This window comes from Amblyomma maculatum, chromosome 1, assembly GCF_055883805.1.
Source record: "Amblyomma maculatum isolate TAMU_Amacu chromosome 1, ASM5588380v1, whole genome shotgun sequence".
Classification (NCBI taxonomy): Eukaryota; Metazoa; Arthropoda; class Arachnida; order Ixodida; family Ixodidae; genus Amblyomma; species Amblyomma maculatum.
Window position 1 is genome coordinate 96,837,900 of NC_139344.1, and position 19,726 is coordinate 96,857,625.

General features: G+C 42.2%; 1 protein-coding gene across 1 annotated transcript in view; it reads right to left on the minus strand.

Annotated features, from left to right (window-relative positions):
- The window catches only part of LOC146203254 (E3 ubiquitin-protein ligase MARCHF6), a 139,566-nt gene that overhangs the window by 108,476 nt on the left and 11,364 nt on the right, over window positions 1-19,726 (minus strand). The window contains exons 2-8 of the mRNA XM_084588618.1: window positions 16,621-16,717; window positions 15,642-15,715; window positions 8,910-9,053; window positions 8,445-8,517; window positions 7,757-7,892; window positions 4,847-4,961; window positions 1,040-1,101 (exon numbers count right to left, since the gene is read on the minus strand). Of these exons, the coding sequence (XP_084444744.1) occupies window positions 1,040-1,101; window positions 4,847-4,961; window positions 7,757-7,892; window positions 8,445-8,517; window positions 8,910-9,053; window positions 15,642-15,715; window positions 16,621-16,717 (701 nt within the window). The remainder of the gene's footprint in view (window positions 1-1,039; window positions 1,102-4,846; window positions 4,962-7,756; window positions 7,893-8,444; window positions 8,518-8,909; window positions 9,054-15,641; window positions 15,716-16,620; window positions 16,718-19,726) is intronic.

Below are 19,726 nucleotides of genomic sequence, written 5' to 3' on the forward strand. Positions count from 1 at the left end.
CTGGTTACCAAGGGATCTTCATCAGGCCTGGCAGGAAACCAGTACGCATACAGTTGAAGAGGAAGGCACAACAGCATCTTCAGCAACACAAATCACATTCACACCACTACACGAGTTTTCCATCAGCTAAGCTCACCAGTGTGGTAGTCGACATCAGCACCACAGATCTTCAAAAAGCTAGACTTTTGGGGTGTCAAAATATGATTAAATAATTGTAATAAATGAGAAATTAGATATCAGAATTAGCAAACTGTTTCTCAGCACAACCTACAACTTCTAATTCACAAGAAAAATAAACAAAGGCTAGAGCATGCAAAGCACATCAAACGTGCCCCATCCAAAATCTGTCTTTCACGCAGAATACTAGCAGACAAATTCATGCACGCTCCCACTGGATCGTACTTGCAGTCACAGACAAACAGTGGCCAAACTAAACTGCATCACCATGCCTTCCAGCTTCGCCAGCTGGAATATGAATCATTGCAGCAGAGCGGGGCAGCCTGCCTCATGCTTGTCACTTGCTTCTTATTGGTGGTCTGAGCATGACGGCCCTACTCTTAAGTGCACGAGACTAAAATGGCACCTGGGCTAGACACTGTTATGCATTTTCTGTCTCACTTCTGCTGTGTAACACATACGGTAGCTCCATTATTAAAAAACTGGCACCAAAACAACTGCAAATGTGGGGCAGAAATATGACCATTCCAGCAAAGAAAGTCAGGTCAGAAGCTGGCTGCTTTCTCTTTACATAAAATGGCAACACTGATACGACCAGACTAGGTGAAAAGCTTACGTTTGAGCACAGCAAATAAAAGCCTGAGCACGAGAAAGTGAAGCTTGACTATAAGCCTATAAGCCTAACTTTGCTCTTGCGTGGAGTAACTCATACAAGTAAAAGTGGAATGCATGGCATAAAAATGCCAGTCAACGTCTTTTTCTGTGTTTTCTTTCCACTGCTAGACATATTGCACTACTACAAATATGCTTGATAGGACTTAACATTAATTTTATCACGAAAAACATTAGGAAAAGTACTCACCCTTTCCCATGTAAGCTCCTCAGCTGCTCGGTCCCATTCAATTGGGTTCCAATTGATGTCATCTAAATACAAGGCATAAGAAAAACAGATATAAGAAAATAGATAGTAGACACAATCAATCATCACAACAGAAGTTTGACGGGTTCCTTTTCTACAAGGTCTCAAAACGTGGACTACCAAAGAGAGGCCCTCTACAACAAAGTGTATAACATGCTGCCAAGCGATCAGCATTTGCATCACTTTGAATATCTGACAGATGCAGCAGGAGATATTCTGTGCCAAACAAGTAGCATATTTGTTTGCACTCGTGGTTAGAAAGAGCTGTAGTGACCCTAGCCCTCACCAGCACGGCGTGCACATGCTTTGTTCCCTATGTCTGTGGCGCTGTGACATTAACGCTGGTGCATTTGGAACTTGCAGTGCCGCATGAAACAATTCAGGCCATACAGACAGCAGCACAAATTTCAAATGCACCAGCTTTAATATCACAGAGCCGCAGACATGGGAACGAAGCATGTGTACGTTGTGCTGGCGAGGGTTGGCGCCACTACAGTGCCAAAGAAAGCAACCAACTCAATGTCAGAAGGAGAGACACCAACTGCAACTGCTACTGTTCTGCACATGCCACCCACTGCCATTGCTAAGTTCAGGCTTTATTCATAAAAACAAGGGCTGTAACACCTTGAATATGGTACGCAGCAGAGTTATAGGAAGGATGCAACATCAGGTCCTGTATAGAATAATGCATTAAAGACACACGCTTACGCAAAATGAAACGGGCCCATTAAGTAAAGTTATCGAAACTAGGTGACAGCAAATCAGAAATGCAAATCCTCAGAACAGCACAAAAGTATGCAGATAAACCCATACAAGCACACAGTGTGGTTATATCTGGTCACTTTATGCTGCACAGCACAAGGCAAAAGTCATTCAGAATATATGGCTATAACCTATTCAATGCAATAAGCATTCAATCAGTTTATGACAGCCTTCAGGATTGCACCTTTGAAAAAGAGTCCATAAATTATCACATATAGAAAGTAAGAATCACATCAAAGTGTGGAGAGAACTGATAGCAAAGTGCATTGCAAACATAAAAGACAGTACTATATACACTCGTGTAAGGGCCACAACCATGTATGGGTCACTTCTCCAGACTTGGTGGAGACTTATAAGGATATAAAAAAAAGAAAAAAAGATAAAAAAAAACAAGGAAAGAAAAATGACAAGGAGCAATTGGATACCGTAAGTGTGTAACTTGTGGCACATTCTGTGGCAAGCTATGAGACGGTGGCAGCTGCCTGTGACATAAGGTGCAGCTAAGCCGACAGTGCATCATTCCATTCAGACCAGCACACGCAGGTTTCATCATTACGTTCGAGTGCCATGGTGCTGCTTAACTCATTTTATGATATATAGGCGCTCACATCACAACAGAAGAAAATGTATACAACAGCGGACAGTAGCACAAAACCCAGACTGGGGTGCACCCATGCTCAGCATACTTTTTGTGGAGAAGCAGTTTCCACCAGTGAGCTGGTTGCAAAGCTCAATTGGTGTCGCTAACCCTAATACTATATTTGGCCAAGAAGCTGCCGCGGATAGTGGTTTCAAACTAGAAATTACTTAAAACGAAAGGTGTCACCTTGTTACCTGCTTACGGGTAACACAATGAACTCACATAAAAATAAAGGTACAACCTATTTCTATAACGCCTTCAGCTGCAAAGTGGGCAGAAAAGCAGGCCAGGGGAGAGCTGCCTCGCATCAACGACCCCAGGTTGCACGCGTACCGTTCTGAACTATCTGCTCAAACCACCATTGTGGCTTGTTGAGTGCTGGACTGCATCACTGCATGCACATGCTTAATTCCTGCGTGGAATAACTTGGGGTGATATGATTATTCCAAGTGGTTCCCACCAGTTGTCATACCATGTAGGACTCCAGACATTTACATTTACTGCATAAATTCTGTGAAAGGTTCACTGGGCCTCCTGTAACCTGTTGTTAAAGAAAAAAATTAAGAAGGGAGCCTCATAAAAGGACATATATTGAGGCTGCACTGCAGTCATAAATTGAAAAGCCATGCCATGACACAACCACAAAAAAAAAAAAAATTAAAGCAGTACAAGGGCGGACAGAAGTAAACGAAGCGCTCAGCACAAGAAAAACTGCGGGTCAGCATCACCTAGCCAAGTCACAGGAAAGCATAAATCACCACGTGTATGAGCACGCCCTCCCGCAGCGTGACCTTCCCATTGCTCCGTTCCTTTTCATTTGGCCAGCATCAGTGTAGAGCCAATGATGATAAGAGCGGATGGTCATGCCCTTTGTAGCGAGCAGGCATTTCGGAATGCTCAAACCGCTGCCTGGATACTGCAGATCCGGCTGGGACAGCGCTATCGCTAAGCTGCTTCATCTAAGACAGCTGTAGGCATGTTTCCACCCAAGATAGCCCGCAGGTTTTTTAGTTTTGCCACTGGGACTCATTCGCGTCCTGTTAAAGGCCGAAAGCGCTCGAAATACTCAACCTGTCACCCTAGATCTATTTTTTTCTTCTTTAATATAGTTACCATTTATCTTCACTTTGCTCCTACAAGCCACCCACAAAATTTTATCTGCAACACAACAAGACTCGAACTTCGAGACATGCACCGTCATTTGTTGCGTCAGAAACATTTTGTGCTATAATGTTGGAGAGTCGCACACAAGGATTCGTATTTTGAGACGTGTGCCATCACTCGGTTGTGTCATGAACATTTTCTGCCGTGGTGCTGTTCACCACGTGACCAAGTGACTCAGTAAATTTTGGGCGTGGGCCATGCCTATTTTGGGAGTTGGCCTAATCGGTTTTAGGCATGGGTGCATTCAATTCCCGATTTGAGCAGAACTTTTGGAGGTGGTCGAAGTCCAATTTAAGAGTATTCAACACAGATATTTAACACGTAACCCAATATTGGCTGTGGACCAAATTCCACCCGAGCGCCAATCAGATCATGAATGGCTCTTACCAGCATCCTTCAAAATAGGTCGAATGTCGACGCTTCATACATTCTCAGGTTTCTAAGTGCAGCATTGTTTTAGCAATAAAAACACTGGTAGCAGCGGTCTCCTCTCATTTTAAGCTCAAGGACTGGATGAAGAAGTTTCTAGTGCAGAAGCGAGGGGCACATGGGATGTGGCGTAAGGCGAAATTAAATAATAACTTTATTAAACGGTCCAGAAACCGTGGCCCCACGTCGAGTATTTCTAGCACGTTTTGGTCGCTAGCAAAACACAGCAGAGTCCCAGTGGCAGTGAGAGTTCAAAACACACGGACTATGTTCGGCTGAAGCGCGCCTACTGTAGTCTCAGACAGAGTGGCTTAACGATAGTGCCACACCCACAGGCTCTGCTGCACCTAGGCAGCCGTGCGCGCATTTCAAAATGTCCACTCGCTACATCGGGTGCGATCATCCTATCATATCATCATTAACGCGACACTGATGCCAGTCCAATGCAAGACAAGTGGAGAAATGGGAGGGCTGCTTTGCGTCAGAGTGTGAACACACGCGTGGTGATTTTAGGCATTTGGCAGGCAAGGCGAAGCGGCGCTGACTCGCAGCTGTTCCTTGTGCTGAGCGCTCCATTTACTTCTGTCCGCACCTGCACATCTTGCCCCCATCCAGAGCACAAGTTAATGCACTCACGGGGGCTGTGCCTATACTCCTCGAGTGACACTTCAGTCAAAACGGGAAAGCAGAGTTACTCATAACAACAATGTTGGCAGCAGGCAATGAACACTGGGCCCACAGCTTCAGAAGCTCACCCTGAGCCGCATGGTCGTCCGCTTGAGCAGGGGGCTCTTCTGCATGGTGGGGCATTGGCCCTAGGGGTGGACCTGGTGCCTCTCCAGGCTCAGCTTCTGCCAGAGCCTCAGGTTGCTGTGAGGAAAAAATGCACAATGTACACAGCAGACCCCCCCTGACAACAAAACTTTTAGGCAAACCATAGGGGTAGCTCCTCCCAAATGCAAATACAGTTCCTTGCCTTTCTGTAATCTAATTTAGTCTTTGCAGTCAACTCAACTAAATATGTAAATCAGGAAGGCTGGAGTCAACAGCAAAGCTTTTGCCCCATGGCTTTCCCAATTCTGCCATATAGCAAGAGATCGCCTCTCCAGGAAGAAACCAATTACTACAATAGTACCAATGAAACAAATCCACTGATAAACCCACACAAATATAATTTGGGGATTTACACTTTTAGCCAATGAAGCTGGTACTTACGAATGCATAAAAGGTCAGCGCCAAGTAGCGTGAATTGTCGCACCCAGCATCATTTTTGGTGAGCTAACTTTTTTCTCGTTTTTCTCATGTTACAATGGCAACAATCAGCTGCAGCAGTAGCTATCGGTACTGACGTTGAAAAATGTGTTCGTACAACACCATTTCCTCGTGACATAAAAAGATTTACCCTGCCCGCATTCGGCTTAAAATGAAATATGCTAAATGCACTCTTACTTGAGTGACAAGAAGCAAGACGAGAAGTACAACAGCAGTTTTATTATGAGCCACATGTCAGTAATAACTTTTTTTGCCAACTTACTGAATCAAGAGAGAGAGAGAGCTTAGCCATCAAGTAATTGAGAAAATGCTCATGTTTGGCAAGGAAGTTTGCGATGCTAACGCTAAAACACACAGAATGCACTTTTTTTTTTATAGCCTTGCTTTCCCTGCACAAACCTGGAGCACACCCCTCAGCACTGAGCAAGCGTTAGGTAGATGCTACATAGGTGCGCGATTCTACAACAAAAAAAATCCCACTTATATGCACTTTAGCATCGAGACACCGAGGCCGCTGTCACTACGGAATCCGCAATGGCAATGCAGTGTGCTGGAACTCACTGGAGTCTCCCTGCCTGCTGCAGTTCTACAACTCCGGCGCTTGTAGGCGTTTTCTCACTTCGCAGCACACAATACACACACACAGTACACATGGCGCAAATATGGACAACTCGGCTTTGTCGCATGCTACATGGCTGTCACAATAAGTGGCGGCCATGGCGGCAGTGCTCAGCATGACGAGATGATGCAATGCAACAATGCTGGCATTTGTTTTTTTCGAGTCTCAGTGCTCAGAAAAGGGGACACAGAGATGCTGGGGCTGTCATAACTTCATCACAAGTATAGGCAAGTGGCATGTAGATGCGTACCAATTTTAGAACCAATAGTAAACAGGGCTTTTAGTGCATCCTCAAGTTGTATCTGGCTAGAGACTATCGCATTCAAACATTTACAGGTATCTAGGGGCAAATGACTAAAGTTTTGAGCCCTAATTGCAGCCCATCGTTCAACATCAGCAATTTAAAAAATCCTGAATTTCTATACAGCACTGTTAGACAAGTGATAACATTCATAATCCCTGATGCCTAAACTTCATCAGCTGACAGTTAGAATCTGCTAATCAATTTGGTCACCCTAATATTTATTTTCCGAAATAGAAACACTCTAACATACTACAGCCATACACCAGAGACAGCGAGGAACGCCAACCAAAAAAATAAAAAAAAAAAATAATGGTTTTATATTCTACCCAGTTCCTTCATCAGGTGCGACTACAACTGAGTTGCAACTTGTCTTTTTAATCCCTCGATTAGTCATCTGCCAGGTTCTTGAATGTAGTCCATGAATGTAAAAGCAAGAGGGGAGTCATCTGCCAGGTCCTTGAATGTAGTCCATGAATGTGAAAGCAAGAGGGGAGAGAGATCCTAGATCGGTTGATGTTTAGATTATAGTTGCCATTTCTCTCCGTCTCAGATTATATTCCTTCACAACCAGACAGACCTCTGTCAAATGTCTACTTTTGAAAATATATCCATTAGTTTCATCTCTCATATAACTCAAGAGCAACGCTAATTAAATTAGATTGCGCTGCAATGATTGAAATGTCATCAATAAACCTGACTTTTACGTCTCATCTATCATTATGCATCTAGACAGTCAGAAACTATACCCTTTCCATTTAAAGTCCCTTCATGTACGTTACTGTGGCTACAAAATAATCTCAGCTTCCGGAGCACCAAAACAAGGGCATTCATTTCACCTGTACTTCTACGTGCCATTACATTGCGGAATGACCTTCCCAACATTATCACTAATCACAGCTGACCGTACAACACTCCTGAACAAGCTGGAAGAATAGAACTCATTCTCAAAATGCTCTTTCAAGACGGCGCTCACTCTTCTCTCCTACAGTTTATGCAACCTTAAAAGAGTGCACTCCTTGCACTCTCTTATTCTTTTGGGCTTGTACATAGAGCCTGCATTTGTTTTCCTTTACTGTTGTTCACATAAACCCCCCTACTAAATGTTCTGCCTAGGAGCCTACAAGGCACACTGAATAAATTTATGGCCAGAGGTGACTTGTAAAACTAATTGCTGGGCTAGTTGGTGCATTGCTGATAAAAGGAAAGATCAACAGCACTGACAAATACACACTCACAAATAGGCACACAGGACAGGTGCCGACTCCAACTTCTATTTGTGGGTGTCTATTTGTTAGCACTATAAATCTTTACTTTTATGAGCAAAGGTGACTTGTGAGGCTACATTGAACCCAATATAATTTGCAGTTTAATCTGTCTTCAACACTTTCATTTAGTTCAGGAACCATGCTCATCACGGCTATATAGGAAGAAAAGGACCACTACATGGTGCCACATAGGCAAGAACTTTACCTGTGGGTCCTGTTCCAGCCAGTCTGGACCTTCACCGTGAATGACTTGCTCTCGCAGCCACACTAGGCTGATGAAGGCACACAAGGTGCAGGTAACAATGCAGCAACCATACAAGCTGTCTGACAGCAAGTTCTCCCTGCACATGAATACAAAGAGCACAATGTATTTATTGGACAAGTTTGGTTTGGTTTTGTTTATGGCGTTTAACGTCCCAAAGTGACTCAGGCGATGAGCGACGCTGTAGTATAGGTCTCCGGAAATTTAGACTATTTGGGGTTCTTTAACATGCCCCGACGCTGCACAGCACACGGCGCCTTGCATTTTGCCTTCATCGAAAAGCAGTCACTGCGGACAGAATTCGATCCCGCATCTGTGGGCACGGAAGTCAAGCGCCCTAACCACTACACCACCCCGGCAGGCTACTGCTTAACAAGTAATGGAGCAGTAACGGAGCAGTGGGATCAATTCTAATTCCGGCTAGTCCAGCCACAAAAAGCCTCCAAAATGAATAAGCCCAAATAAGCACAAAATTACTTTTTTCCAGCTTTCATTTTAGTTCCATCACAATTTGTAATACATACTGCAAATGAATCAAGCCCATTTAGCTGCTGTAAAGCACTTATCAGCATTATATGGCACCCTTGTGTTCACTGCTCCATGTTTACATTCAAAGAATGTACAAACTCACGTGGAAAGCATGTCCAAGGGCAGTGTTAAAAGCGAACTCACAGACCCAGTAAAGAGGCACCGATAGATGCGACCTGCAGAAACCAGGAGATGCATGCAAAACCACAACAAAGAATCAATACAATTCTCTGCTGGAATAAAATAGAAGTATTATCGACAGCAGAATGCTTTCAGCACAAATACAAATCAAATCTTAGAGAATAGAAGGTGCACAATGCCAACTCAAAACACCTGAAAGCTTGCTATACAGTGCTCCTGTATATACAGTGCCCGAGTGGCATATGCATTGCAAGCAAGGCAATATCTTGCTAAAGTTGGTGCATTATAGAGCTACAAGCCAGATATACACACTCATTTTTTTCTTAAATAAATGTGTAAAATTTATTGCATATGAACAGTTTCCACTTTGCACACCAATCTGATTATCAGAAAGAACAACAGAGATTGATAAGAGTGCTCCACTTACAGGCTGTGAGGGGCACTATGCCCAGCCAGGCAAAGGCCACCACAGTATAATGCAGCCAGTAGCGGATGGCCGTGCCCAGACTGCTCAACAAGCCGCTCACTATGTCTCGAATTGGCAGCCGCTTTGGCATATCGGGAGAGTAAACTGTTCGGGCACAAAGGAGAAATGCACAACAGTCCTTAGTACCAAAATGGTAGATGCACAAAAAGCACCAGCACAACCACTGTACAAAAGCACACATACAAAACCATACACAAAGTAATCACACAACAGCTGTGCAAGGACTGGACTTGCCATGTACAAAATTTATAATAATAATAATAAAAATACCTGTGACGTGTCAGATGTCAGAATAAAAAGGAATGATATGATGCTTTGGAGACTTTCGATCACACAAGTGCAAGGACTGGACTTGCCATGTACAAAATTAATAATAATACTAATGATAAAAATACCTGTGACGTGTCAGATGTCAGAATAAAAAGGAATGATATGATGCTTTGGAGACTTTCGACCACACAGGCAGTCATAGCATTGCTCCTAGTTTTCCCAAGAAGAGCTCATGGCAAAATGCTCTTCGGAAACGTGAGTGGACCCCCGAAACTGATACCCCTGCCAGGCAGGTATGTTTGGTGTCAAATGGAAAAAGTATCAAGCAATGTTAGTGCTTTTGTAGCCAGTTCTTCCACGGAAGCATTTAGCGATACTGCAGGACACGCTCAACAAGATGCAAACCCACTTCACTCCATCTCGCCTAACACTGGTAAACAAAGAATTAAATGATAGACAAATTAGAAACGAGGGCCCTGCTATGCTCTTAGAAGTGTTACCAAATTTCCCTGCTCTTTAAAGCACACCTAAGGCTCAGGAGAGTGCATTAAAGAAAAAAAAATTATATTTTTCCAGATTCCTCGCATGGGCTCTAGATGTGCTTCACATTTTCTTTACATATTTTATTTCATTAGGTTGATAAGTTGTACTATACGTGTTCAATTGTAAGAAACCTTAGTAAAGCACTTTCGTTAGGAAATGAGAGGGCTCGTTATAACATACGTGTGAAAGAAGCCAGCAGCTATCAAAAGCATTAAAATCATAAAGGAATGTTCCTTTCTTATATATATATATATATTTTTTTCAAGCATTGATCAATAAACAATTAATAATGCGATCACTTCATGACTGAAAGAAAATGAATTGTTGTACAAGAAAAAAACTACCACATGCTGCTAGTGTGATCCTAACCCATAACCTTCAAATTCTGGCTTATGGTGCTCTACCAATTGGCCTAAGGTGGCTCAGTGGTTAGGGTGCTTGACTATTCAGCCTGGAGACCCAGGTTCTATCCAGACTGCAGCAGCTGCTTTTCAATAGAGGCAAAAAGCAAGGCGCTCATGTGCTGTGCAATGTCAGTGTACAATAAAGAACCCCAGGTGGTCAAGATTTCCGGAGCCCTCTACTATAGTGTCCGTCATAGCCTGAACCCCATCGAGTTGTCAAACCCTATAATAGAAACCAAACCAAATTAACTGTGATACGGTGGCAGTTGTCCAATTTTTTACTTTGGTAGAAAGCTGAACAACTGCCGCAAATGCATACGCAGCCGTGCACGCCAGATTCGGAGGTCATGAGTTTGGATCAAATCGACAGCATGTGGTTGTATTTTCTTCTAATTTCTAGCCCATTCTTTTTCACTCATAAAGCGGTTACACTATTCATTTCCCATTAGAAAAAGTATGACATTCCAAAATTTGTGAGTGCTATACTACACATTTTGAACATCTACACCTGATGCCATTGGCATCGATTTCAAATCACACCTTCTCTCACCCTGAGTCACCATAGTGACAGTTCATAACGCTATGTGCACTCGCTAGAAGCCACATCAAACTTGCCCGTCTGAATGAAGCCCGAGTTGTGCTTTGCTCACAGAAATGCACTATTGCAAAACAATACCATGATTAAATCTGCCCCTCTCATATTTTGCATAGGCAAAATTAATATGCTTCTGAATAAATGATAGACTAGCACAAAAAATGAATAATAAAGAAGGTCATACAAGCTGCAAACGAAAGCATGATGCAATGCAGTGATGCCATTGTAATGTTTTTTGTTTATTTGTTTATTTCTCCTTCGGGCAACATACAGGTATTGCCCACGAGGCAAGACAAAAGGAGGTGCTAAACCTCCTGACTGGGTCTTGTCCTCGCCTGGGTACAGCAGCAGGAGCGGTATTGCATTGTACAACAACAAAGGGCTGTCTTTGCCATCGCTTACAAAACAGACGCATCATAAACAGTTCTTGTAAATATATACAGATAATAAAATAATAATACAAACTAAATCATATACAAAAATGGTACAGTAATGCAATACATTAGGGTTGTTCGAACCGATACAGCATTCCTACGACGCAACAACCCCACAGACCATCCACCACAGAACACCGCACAATCTGCACGACACACCACCCCATCCGCACGGCATATCATACGAATTGTATGGCATATCATACAGACCGCACGACATCCTACATGTCACGTGCATATTGCATCATTCCTTAACGTCATAAATACAGCTTACAGAACATTTATATATCAAACCATCAAACCAGCTGGTGGTAGTTACCAGCTGGCTACTTCCAAGAAAAGTGACAGCATTACATATTACCCCCTGCTCAAGCAGCAAATCTCAAGCAAAGCTGCAAACACTTTCCACACAGTACTAAGTGGCACCACACTGCATTTCAGATTATCTGCCAGGATTTTACACCCACCACTGCAAAATTCCAATTTTATTTGCTGCACTCTGCAAGTGAAGAGGACAAATGTTAGGTTGAGGCAGCCATAAACCAGAGAAAAACAATACGCCTTTTTCTATGGCCCCAAGTACACAGGATGGTTACCTATTCCTCACTCACAGCTGCTACATTTCTTTCAAAGAGACCAGTAAAGGTTGCACGCGTTATGTTTGCTGATCCACCCTTACAACTAAGCACAAGCAATGACAGACTACAGCTGACCTGCATTTAACAGCATTTAAGTGAGCACATCAAACTCACAAAACAAACATGTCACAAGCCTGCATAACTTCTCAAGGCTGCCAGTGTACCAAGCTCATTGACTGCCATTTCAGACAAATATACTGCATAACACTGTTTCAATGGCATTCTAAACAGTCTGCCATGTGGTACCATAGAAATTGCCAGTGTCACAAAGTGTATATTATACACAAGAATTGATTCTGTATACCTGAAAATCAAGTTGGTTCACACAATGAACAGACGTTAACAACATTTTCTCACATTCACTTTCAACAAGGTATTATATCTCTATCTGCCACAATACAATTATTCCCAACTAGAGATGTGAAGGCAGAAAAAAAAAGCAAATTTTAGGGGCAAACTTTCTTTTCCTCCTTTTTTTTTATTTTTAGCAGACGAAAAAGTGAAAGAAACAGAAATTTTCCTTACGCAATTTCGAGGTTTTTATGGTGCTTGCTTTCTTGCTTTCAGTTTAGGTTAACTTTCTCGCTTTGAAAGTCACTCTAGCGTGCCTCCACAAACGACTAGACAGTAATTATCATCACCTGTTTTTGGCATTTTTATGGGGTTTAACTCTTTCGTTACCGTGAGAAAATGCCCGTTTTTCATAGGTCTTGGAAGATATTTTTCAGCCAGCACAAATAATACTGCAGCACATGTCGCAGCACACAAAACTGCACATAATCGAATACTCTTTCCAAAAACATAAGCTACAAAGCAAAAAAATTCATTAGGGAACACACAAAAAAAACAACGGAAAATTGCCATTTTTGCGGCAAGTTGATAAAAATAAAATAAGAAGCACAATATCTACAGACACACTATTAAAGGGACAGAACAATGGAATTTAGGTGTCAAATGTTTTTCGCCGCAATGGAAAGATTGATGTCTAAAATGTTCCGATTCCATACAGTTTTGGTAAAAATGCTGTCGAAACTTTATACCGAGAATTTTTCGATCAGTGCATGCGCCCATTTTTATGTAGACCAATGCTGAAAACCATGAGCAGCGACCGCTATGATGACTGGTGGTCGACAAAAAAGACGTACTGAAAACAAATATAAATTTCAGTCGCCAGACCGTAATTACACAATTTTTTGCTTAGAGTAACGTCCTTTTCAGTTTCACACTCAAGGCTGTTACGGCACAATAACGCACACCTCGTCGACGAAAATTTATTGGGCGCTATCATCACTTCATTCACAGAATTCTAAACACTGTAGCGCCATCCAGTGGCAAAACCTGAAAACATGCCTCTTGTGGTGCGAAAGTAGGGTTGGTTTTTATTTAAGGACGCGGTGGAGGGAGCGCAAAATATAATAAATAATGACAAGCACTCCTAGAAGCAAAAAGAACATTGTGCACTTACGAAAATCAGCTATATTTTCCTGACATGTAGTCAAGCGGAGTAATACACTAAGAGTAATAGAGTTTCTCCGCTAGACAGCGCCCCAGTTGTTTTTATGCAATTTTCAATGGCAAATTAAAATTGTAAAGCCTCTTTTCTTTGATATTGAAGTGCTCGAGATGTACTATATGAGGCAAGGTCTTTTCATCTCCACCAGAATCTCATGACATATTTTGACCAGTGTTCAGTCCCTTTAACAAAGACAATTTAGAACATACATTTTGAAGATCAATGACCAAGGAACACTTTCTAAAAAATAAACTATCTGTACCAGTGCTGTTCTTAAGCTTCATAAAGTAAACTATAGGTGGAAACAGCTTCATTTCTTGAGCCATACAGTGAAGCAATTCCTAGTTTTCGTGAGGCTGCAAACCAAAACTGCTGCAAACTGGCTGTAAAGGCTGGATATACATGTTGGACATGCGTTGGACCTTCAGGAATGCATTTTCGTGGAATAAAACCACCCGGACTCAGAGTCAAAGCTCACTAGTGAATAGCTGGCAACATTTTCAGGTTATTATCAGCACTGAACACCGTCAAATAACAAATCTGACAATATGATTCGATACTTGACTTGCTGGAAGTCTTTTGATCACAAAACTTTGATGTTATTGCTGCATTACCACACCCTCTATTGCAACAACACATGCACATTAGTTCTCAAAAAGGTCCATCAAAAATCAGAACGTCGCCTGAGCCGGAAAATTTAAACGAGCTCTACAAATGCAGTGCCTAGACTAACCACTGGGTGGCGCTAGGTGCACGAGAAACGATTCTAACATGTTGAAATTGGCGATTTAAAGCATCAATCATAGGTGATCAATTTGAATAGGCGTGATAACAAGAGAGTTAACACCCCAGAGTGGCTCACAGGCTATTAGATACATCATAGTAGAGGGCTTCGAATAATTTTGATTACATGAGAATCTTTAATGTGCACTGAGATACAACAACACACTGGTGCCTTGCGCCTCGCATCTATCGAAACGAGGCCGCCACGACCGGAATCCACCACGACCGGAATCCACCACGACCGGAATCAAACCCAGGTCCCCCGGCTCGGTAGTCGAGAGCCTAAGGCTGATATATTCACATTATATATGGAAATATATTCACATTGCCAGCTAATGAACTTTAGGGAAAACCAGGTAAAAGCTTCAACTTATATGGTTTTGCAGTTCTGCCATGCATACTTTCAGAGAGAAAAAGAAAGAGTACTTATGGTGCATAAGAGTCAATTAACATGGTATACTGTTACAACTACTGAGAAAGGTTCATCCACAGTTCGTCTGGGAGCACTTTCTGTGAGTGAAACAACTGATGGGAAAAAGCGAGCATCACGCAAGTACTGTAAAGCTGAACATAAACTTTCTAATGCAATGCGTTTGTCAAATTTCAGCTGGAAATTAAGAAAACTTGTGTCAAAGAAAAAATAAGTATAAGCATCAGGATTGTTTATCAGCGCAGTCACTGAGTCAAGAGTCTGTAGTCCGCAAGGGTGAAGAGCAGCACCCTATGCCAAAAATAATCAAGGGAGCTGCATCTCTTCTAGACCACATCACTCCACAGCTGCAAAGCCAAATGGATGCTGCCTTCTCAATAGCTTCTGAAGGCAGCTTCGCTCAGCCCAAGTAGACGCGAGTAAAGCATCGGTCGGAAACCTTGAAAAATGCCCTGTGCCTGACACTTCTGATAGACGGGTGGACTAATATTGATGGTTACACCAAAACCAATATTCTACTGGCAAAGTCAAAACAGGCAAGAATTACACTGTGGTGTATGTTGCAGGCTAAATGCACAATGTAACAGAAATGCTCGGATACGACAAGGTAGTTGCATTAGTAATGAACCACACAAGCAACATACAAGCAGCTTTTGGCACTGCTGCAAATAAAATGTTCTCATCATAAGTATTTCATACGTGACTTACAGACTTACAGAATTAACTGATAAAGCTAAAGTCATTATTGATGTTTGCATTTTTTAGGAAATAAACCGGCACTGTTCTAGCCACATGTTGCATTTTTGTTTCTTCAAATTTCCAATTTCCTGCAAAAAAATGTTTTCAAGCCATTCAAAAGTTCTAGATATTTCGCACCTTTATTCCCAACCTACAAATTCTATGCAGCATATACATATACTGCATACAGTTCTGGGCAATGGCTAAACAATAGAGTCAATGAAAAAACAATCAATGCACCAGTCATTCATGAATTAATCACACAAATGACTCGTGCATTGGTAGAGATAAATATATACTGCGTACCCCCAGTTAAAAACTTACTTGGCATAAAAGAGAAACGATGGTTGCAAAGTTCACAGTATTCTTTCCTGCTGTATTTTAGCCACTGGACCAGACTGCAAGGAACAAGAAAAAATAAACACTTTAAAGGCAACAAAATTGATTTGTCAATGTAAAATGTAAAACAGCTGCTACAGTGCAAACTGAACCTCCTTCAAAGGTGAAGTATTTTGTCTTTATACTTCTCAATACTATGCCAGCACTGGGTTAGCAAATCAGTACACAACAGCTGGCCTGTAAAATCTTTGAAGAACATCAAATAAATTATGGGAGACACTTAAGCTCCGCCTTTAAGGACATGATGGGGATGCGTAGGCTACCATCTCACATATAAAGCCTCACTTTAACAATGCTATATGAATGTGCCTGCGTGGCCTGGGGGTAAGGTGAATGCAGGTGCTTTGGCAGGCTGGTTCCGCTATCACTCTCTCATATGAAAGGAGAGGTCCGAGTTGGCAGCTTCTGCCATACAATGTCAAGGAAACCCTACATCCAATCAGTGCGCAGCCATGTCAGCTGCCAGCTACCACCTTCCAGCACCATGCCTTTGTTTTTTTTTTCGCTCACAACATCGACACCGGATATTCTGGTGAACGATACCTTTAACGCTACCATGTTAAACGTAGCTGGCTGGCAATACTAACAACATTCCAGCATGAAATGAACCCATCACACTGGCACGCTACACATCACTCAGTCAGTCCTCAAAGTAATGCTGGCGGGTCAACTTATCAAAGTGCACGTTCTCAGACAAATAAAGACCTATACACTTGTGCAAATGAAGTGCATATAAGTAAACGAGCTTACTTCCTTAACAAGGCTTAGGAATCCATCAATTCAAACTACCTTTTAGTGCTAATAGGCCTAGCAGAAGAATTACAAAAATGATAAACCCTCAAAAATTGTCAACTGTAACCATGATCTCAGTATAAAGTGATGTGGCAACCGAACACACACTCACCAATCTTGGTGGATGTACTTGATGCTTCCTGTGCAGATGCATGGGTGGAATAGGGGCTTGTCGGGCGCTCCTTCTGAGCGACATACCCGGCAGATATCTGTACACACAGAGCAGAGCAGAAAGCAAAATAAAAACTTAGCACCAATTCTACAACCTCATACTGCCAAATAGGTAAACAATCACAACACAGATCAAATGAAGCATGAACATTTATTAATAAGACAACTTCACTGGAGGAGTATGTGGCCATCATGAAAACGCAAATGAACCGATAGACTGCAGAAAAAAAAAAAAAAACTTTGGTAGCCAAATTTCCTTCCAAACACTGCAACAGCAACAGTACGTCACGAGAATTGTGGTGAAATAAATTACCTAAGTTCGTTTCTCAAACAAATGTGCAGTCAGGCCACAATGAAATGCATGAACAGTGCATGTCAACAAAGCAAAATATTTTACACGTCTACTCTCAGCAACGGAGCAGAACCAGCCCAATTAATTTTTCTACCACACCAAAGTACTGTAGAGACCAGACTTCTTCAGGACACAAGAAAGGCCACATGGCCAAACTGTGTTCCACACCTCTTGCTCACACATCTGCTCTTCCGTTCTTCCTAGGCATCTCTAGGCCCTCACTACTACGATATGCGTGCCATGCATAGATCAGAACCAGCGCCACGTGCTACTTCGATACCTAGCTAGCACCTGCCCTATACACTGTAATGGAAGAAGCAGATTGCATGCTGCTTTTACGGAGCAATGACAGTGCATGTGGAGGGCAAGGGACAGCAAGAAAAAATTTTCATGCACTCACTCACACACCCATCCACTTGCTTATTCACGCACACCATGGCTAGCACATGCATGCACGCACGCACATGACTACATTGTTAATACAGTAAAGACAGAAAAACACATAACTGCACCTCCCGTTCTCCCTCGCAAGTCACCATGAAAGATGGCACGCAATCTGCTTTACCCATCACAGCGGCTAGAGCAGACACTAGCTAGATATTGAAGCGGCATCTGCACCAGTTCCATTTAAATATAGCGCGCACAGGGTAGGAATGAAGGTACGCAGATGTTGGCGAGGCACAAAAGCATGCGAGCGCAGTTAGCTGGTACCGGACAGTTTGACCACGCTTTCCCACATCCCACAAAATTTTGATTGGAACAGTACACTGTCAAAAATCGGCTGTAAAAAACCTGCAACAAAGTAGAAAAGTAATGCAAATGTATCCTTGCATTTCACTTCTGCCTGACTGCACAAGTTCCAAATACACAAGTAAAGCTGCAATAAAGAGACAACTCAGCATACTTCAACCATATACTTCTAAAACGCTGTTTAAAACTGCTAGTGTTAGCAGTTTTAAAGTGTTATCTTGCTTGATCAAGGTTTGACATCCAATGACAATGATGACTTTTGCATGAGGCCAGTCAGTGAAAATGCAGAAGACTAGGCAACCACAGCCCAAAAACACAAGACTGCTTGCGTGGCATAATGGCTGTTATGATGGAGCACTAGGTGCAACTTCCGAAGTGCAAGTCAGAGCAGGTGGAAAGAAATGAATCATATAAAAGTACAAATTTTCCACTGTATTGGTACTCCATTACAGAAGCAATGATGATGCTAGTGCAAGCCATCTCCAACAAGGAAATGTATTAGTCATTTCTCTTTATTTTATCGCAGAAACAATTCTACAGAGGCTTCCTGCTGTTCAAGAAAAAAAGATTTCCTAATAATGTACCTCTTTATGACTGAATTCAATGAGTACTTAGCATCAAAAATGACTACAGTTGTGCCTCGTTAATATGGGCACTTTGGTTCTCTAGCAATACTGTTCATAAAGCAATGCATCCGTAATAATGAATCACGAAAAAAAAAAGAAAAACAAACGCTGTTATTAGCGTCAGCTTTTCTGCATGAGGGTGGTCAGTGAAGTTGAAATCAGACTGTTCTTGGATGTACAAGCCCGTTACTCAGGACAACACTGACTGAAATAATGTGGTGCAGCATGATGCGTCTAGTGATGTAGGTAGCCTTGTGACGTATTATGGATTCTACAACTTCTACAACTGTTCACATATACGATGTCAGCACTCAGTCGGGCAAAAGCGACTGGATTTAGCTTTTTAGTTTATGCAAGGCACAGTTTTCCTCATAACCATTCACGCAATGAGGAAAAGGGTAAGGTGCATCGACTCAGAAACTTTGCATTGTAAATCATTAAACCACAAAAATGGCTACCAATTAAGTCATTTGTACTTTTTGGCTGCGTTCCTCAGCTGGCCTGTACTCAAAGTGCGGAAAATGAAACATATGAGTAATGTAAAAATCTCTCTCTCCTTACTGTTCATATTAACGTGCCGAAAATACATAGACCCCAAAGGGCTCTGTGCATATCCCCCTTTCCCAGTGTTCTAACATCGAGTTTCCATAATAACAAGGCATAAAACCATTGAAAATGTTTGGTCCCCTGAAATACTCTGTAATCTGAGTCGTTCATACTAACACGGGTCATATTAATGAGGCACGACTGTACACCTGCACATGAAAAGTGCAAAGCAAGAAAGGGCAAAATTGTAAACTGTGAGGTTTTATGTTCTGAATCAAAACATCAAATAGCACACAGGCGTTATTGTATCTTGCCTCTACAGAAATATAGCTGCCATGGACAGAACTCGAATCAGCGGTCTTGGGATCAGCAGTCGAACAACAATGAGCCATCGCAGCAGGGCCCAAGAAAATAGGAGTCATGGTTACTCCTGAGACTAGAAGCTGTTTAGGCCAAATGCCTTATAGCAAGCAAGCTACATTGTACAAGAAGGCAATTGAGGGTGCGCAAATATTCAAAAATTTCGAAGAGCAGATGAACTATCCTCCCATTCAATTCGCTTTTCAGTCAGTGGCATTGTTATCGCTGCGCGTGTTGGACCTGACTGTGTTCGCTGTTGCTGTGTTCGCCGCTGATCTTCTCAATGCGAGTACCATCAAATAAACCCCCATCTTACATTTGGTGGAGATGCTGGGTAGGATCCCAGTACCTCTCGAAGTACTAGAAGAAATAGAAGTTTTGGTCGAGGGCATTTCTATCATGGCTCTTATAAA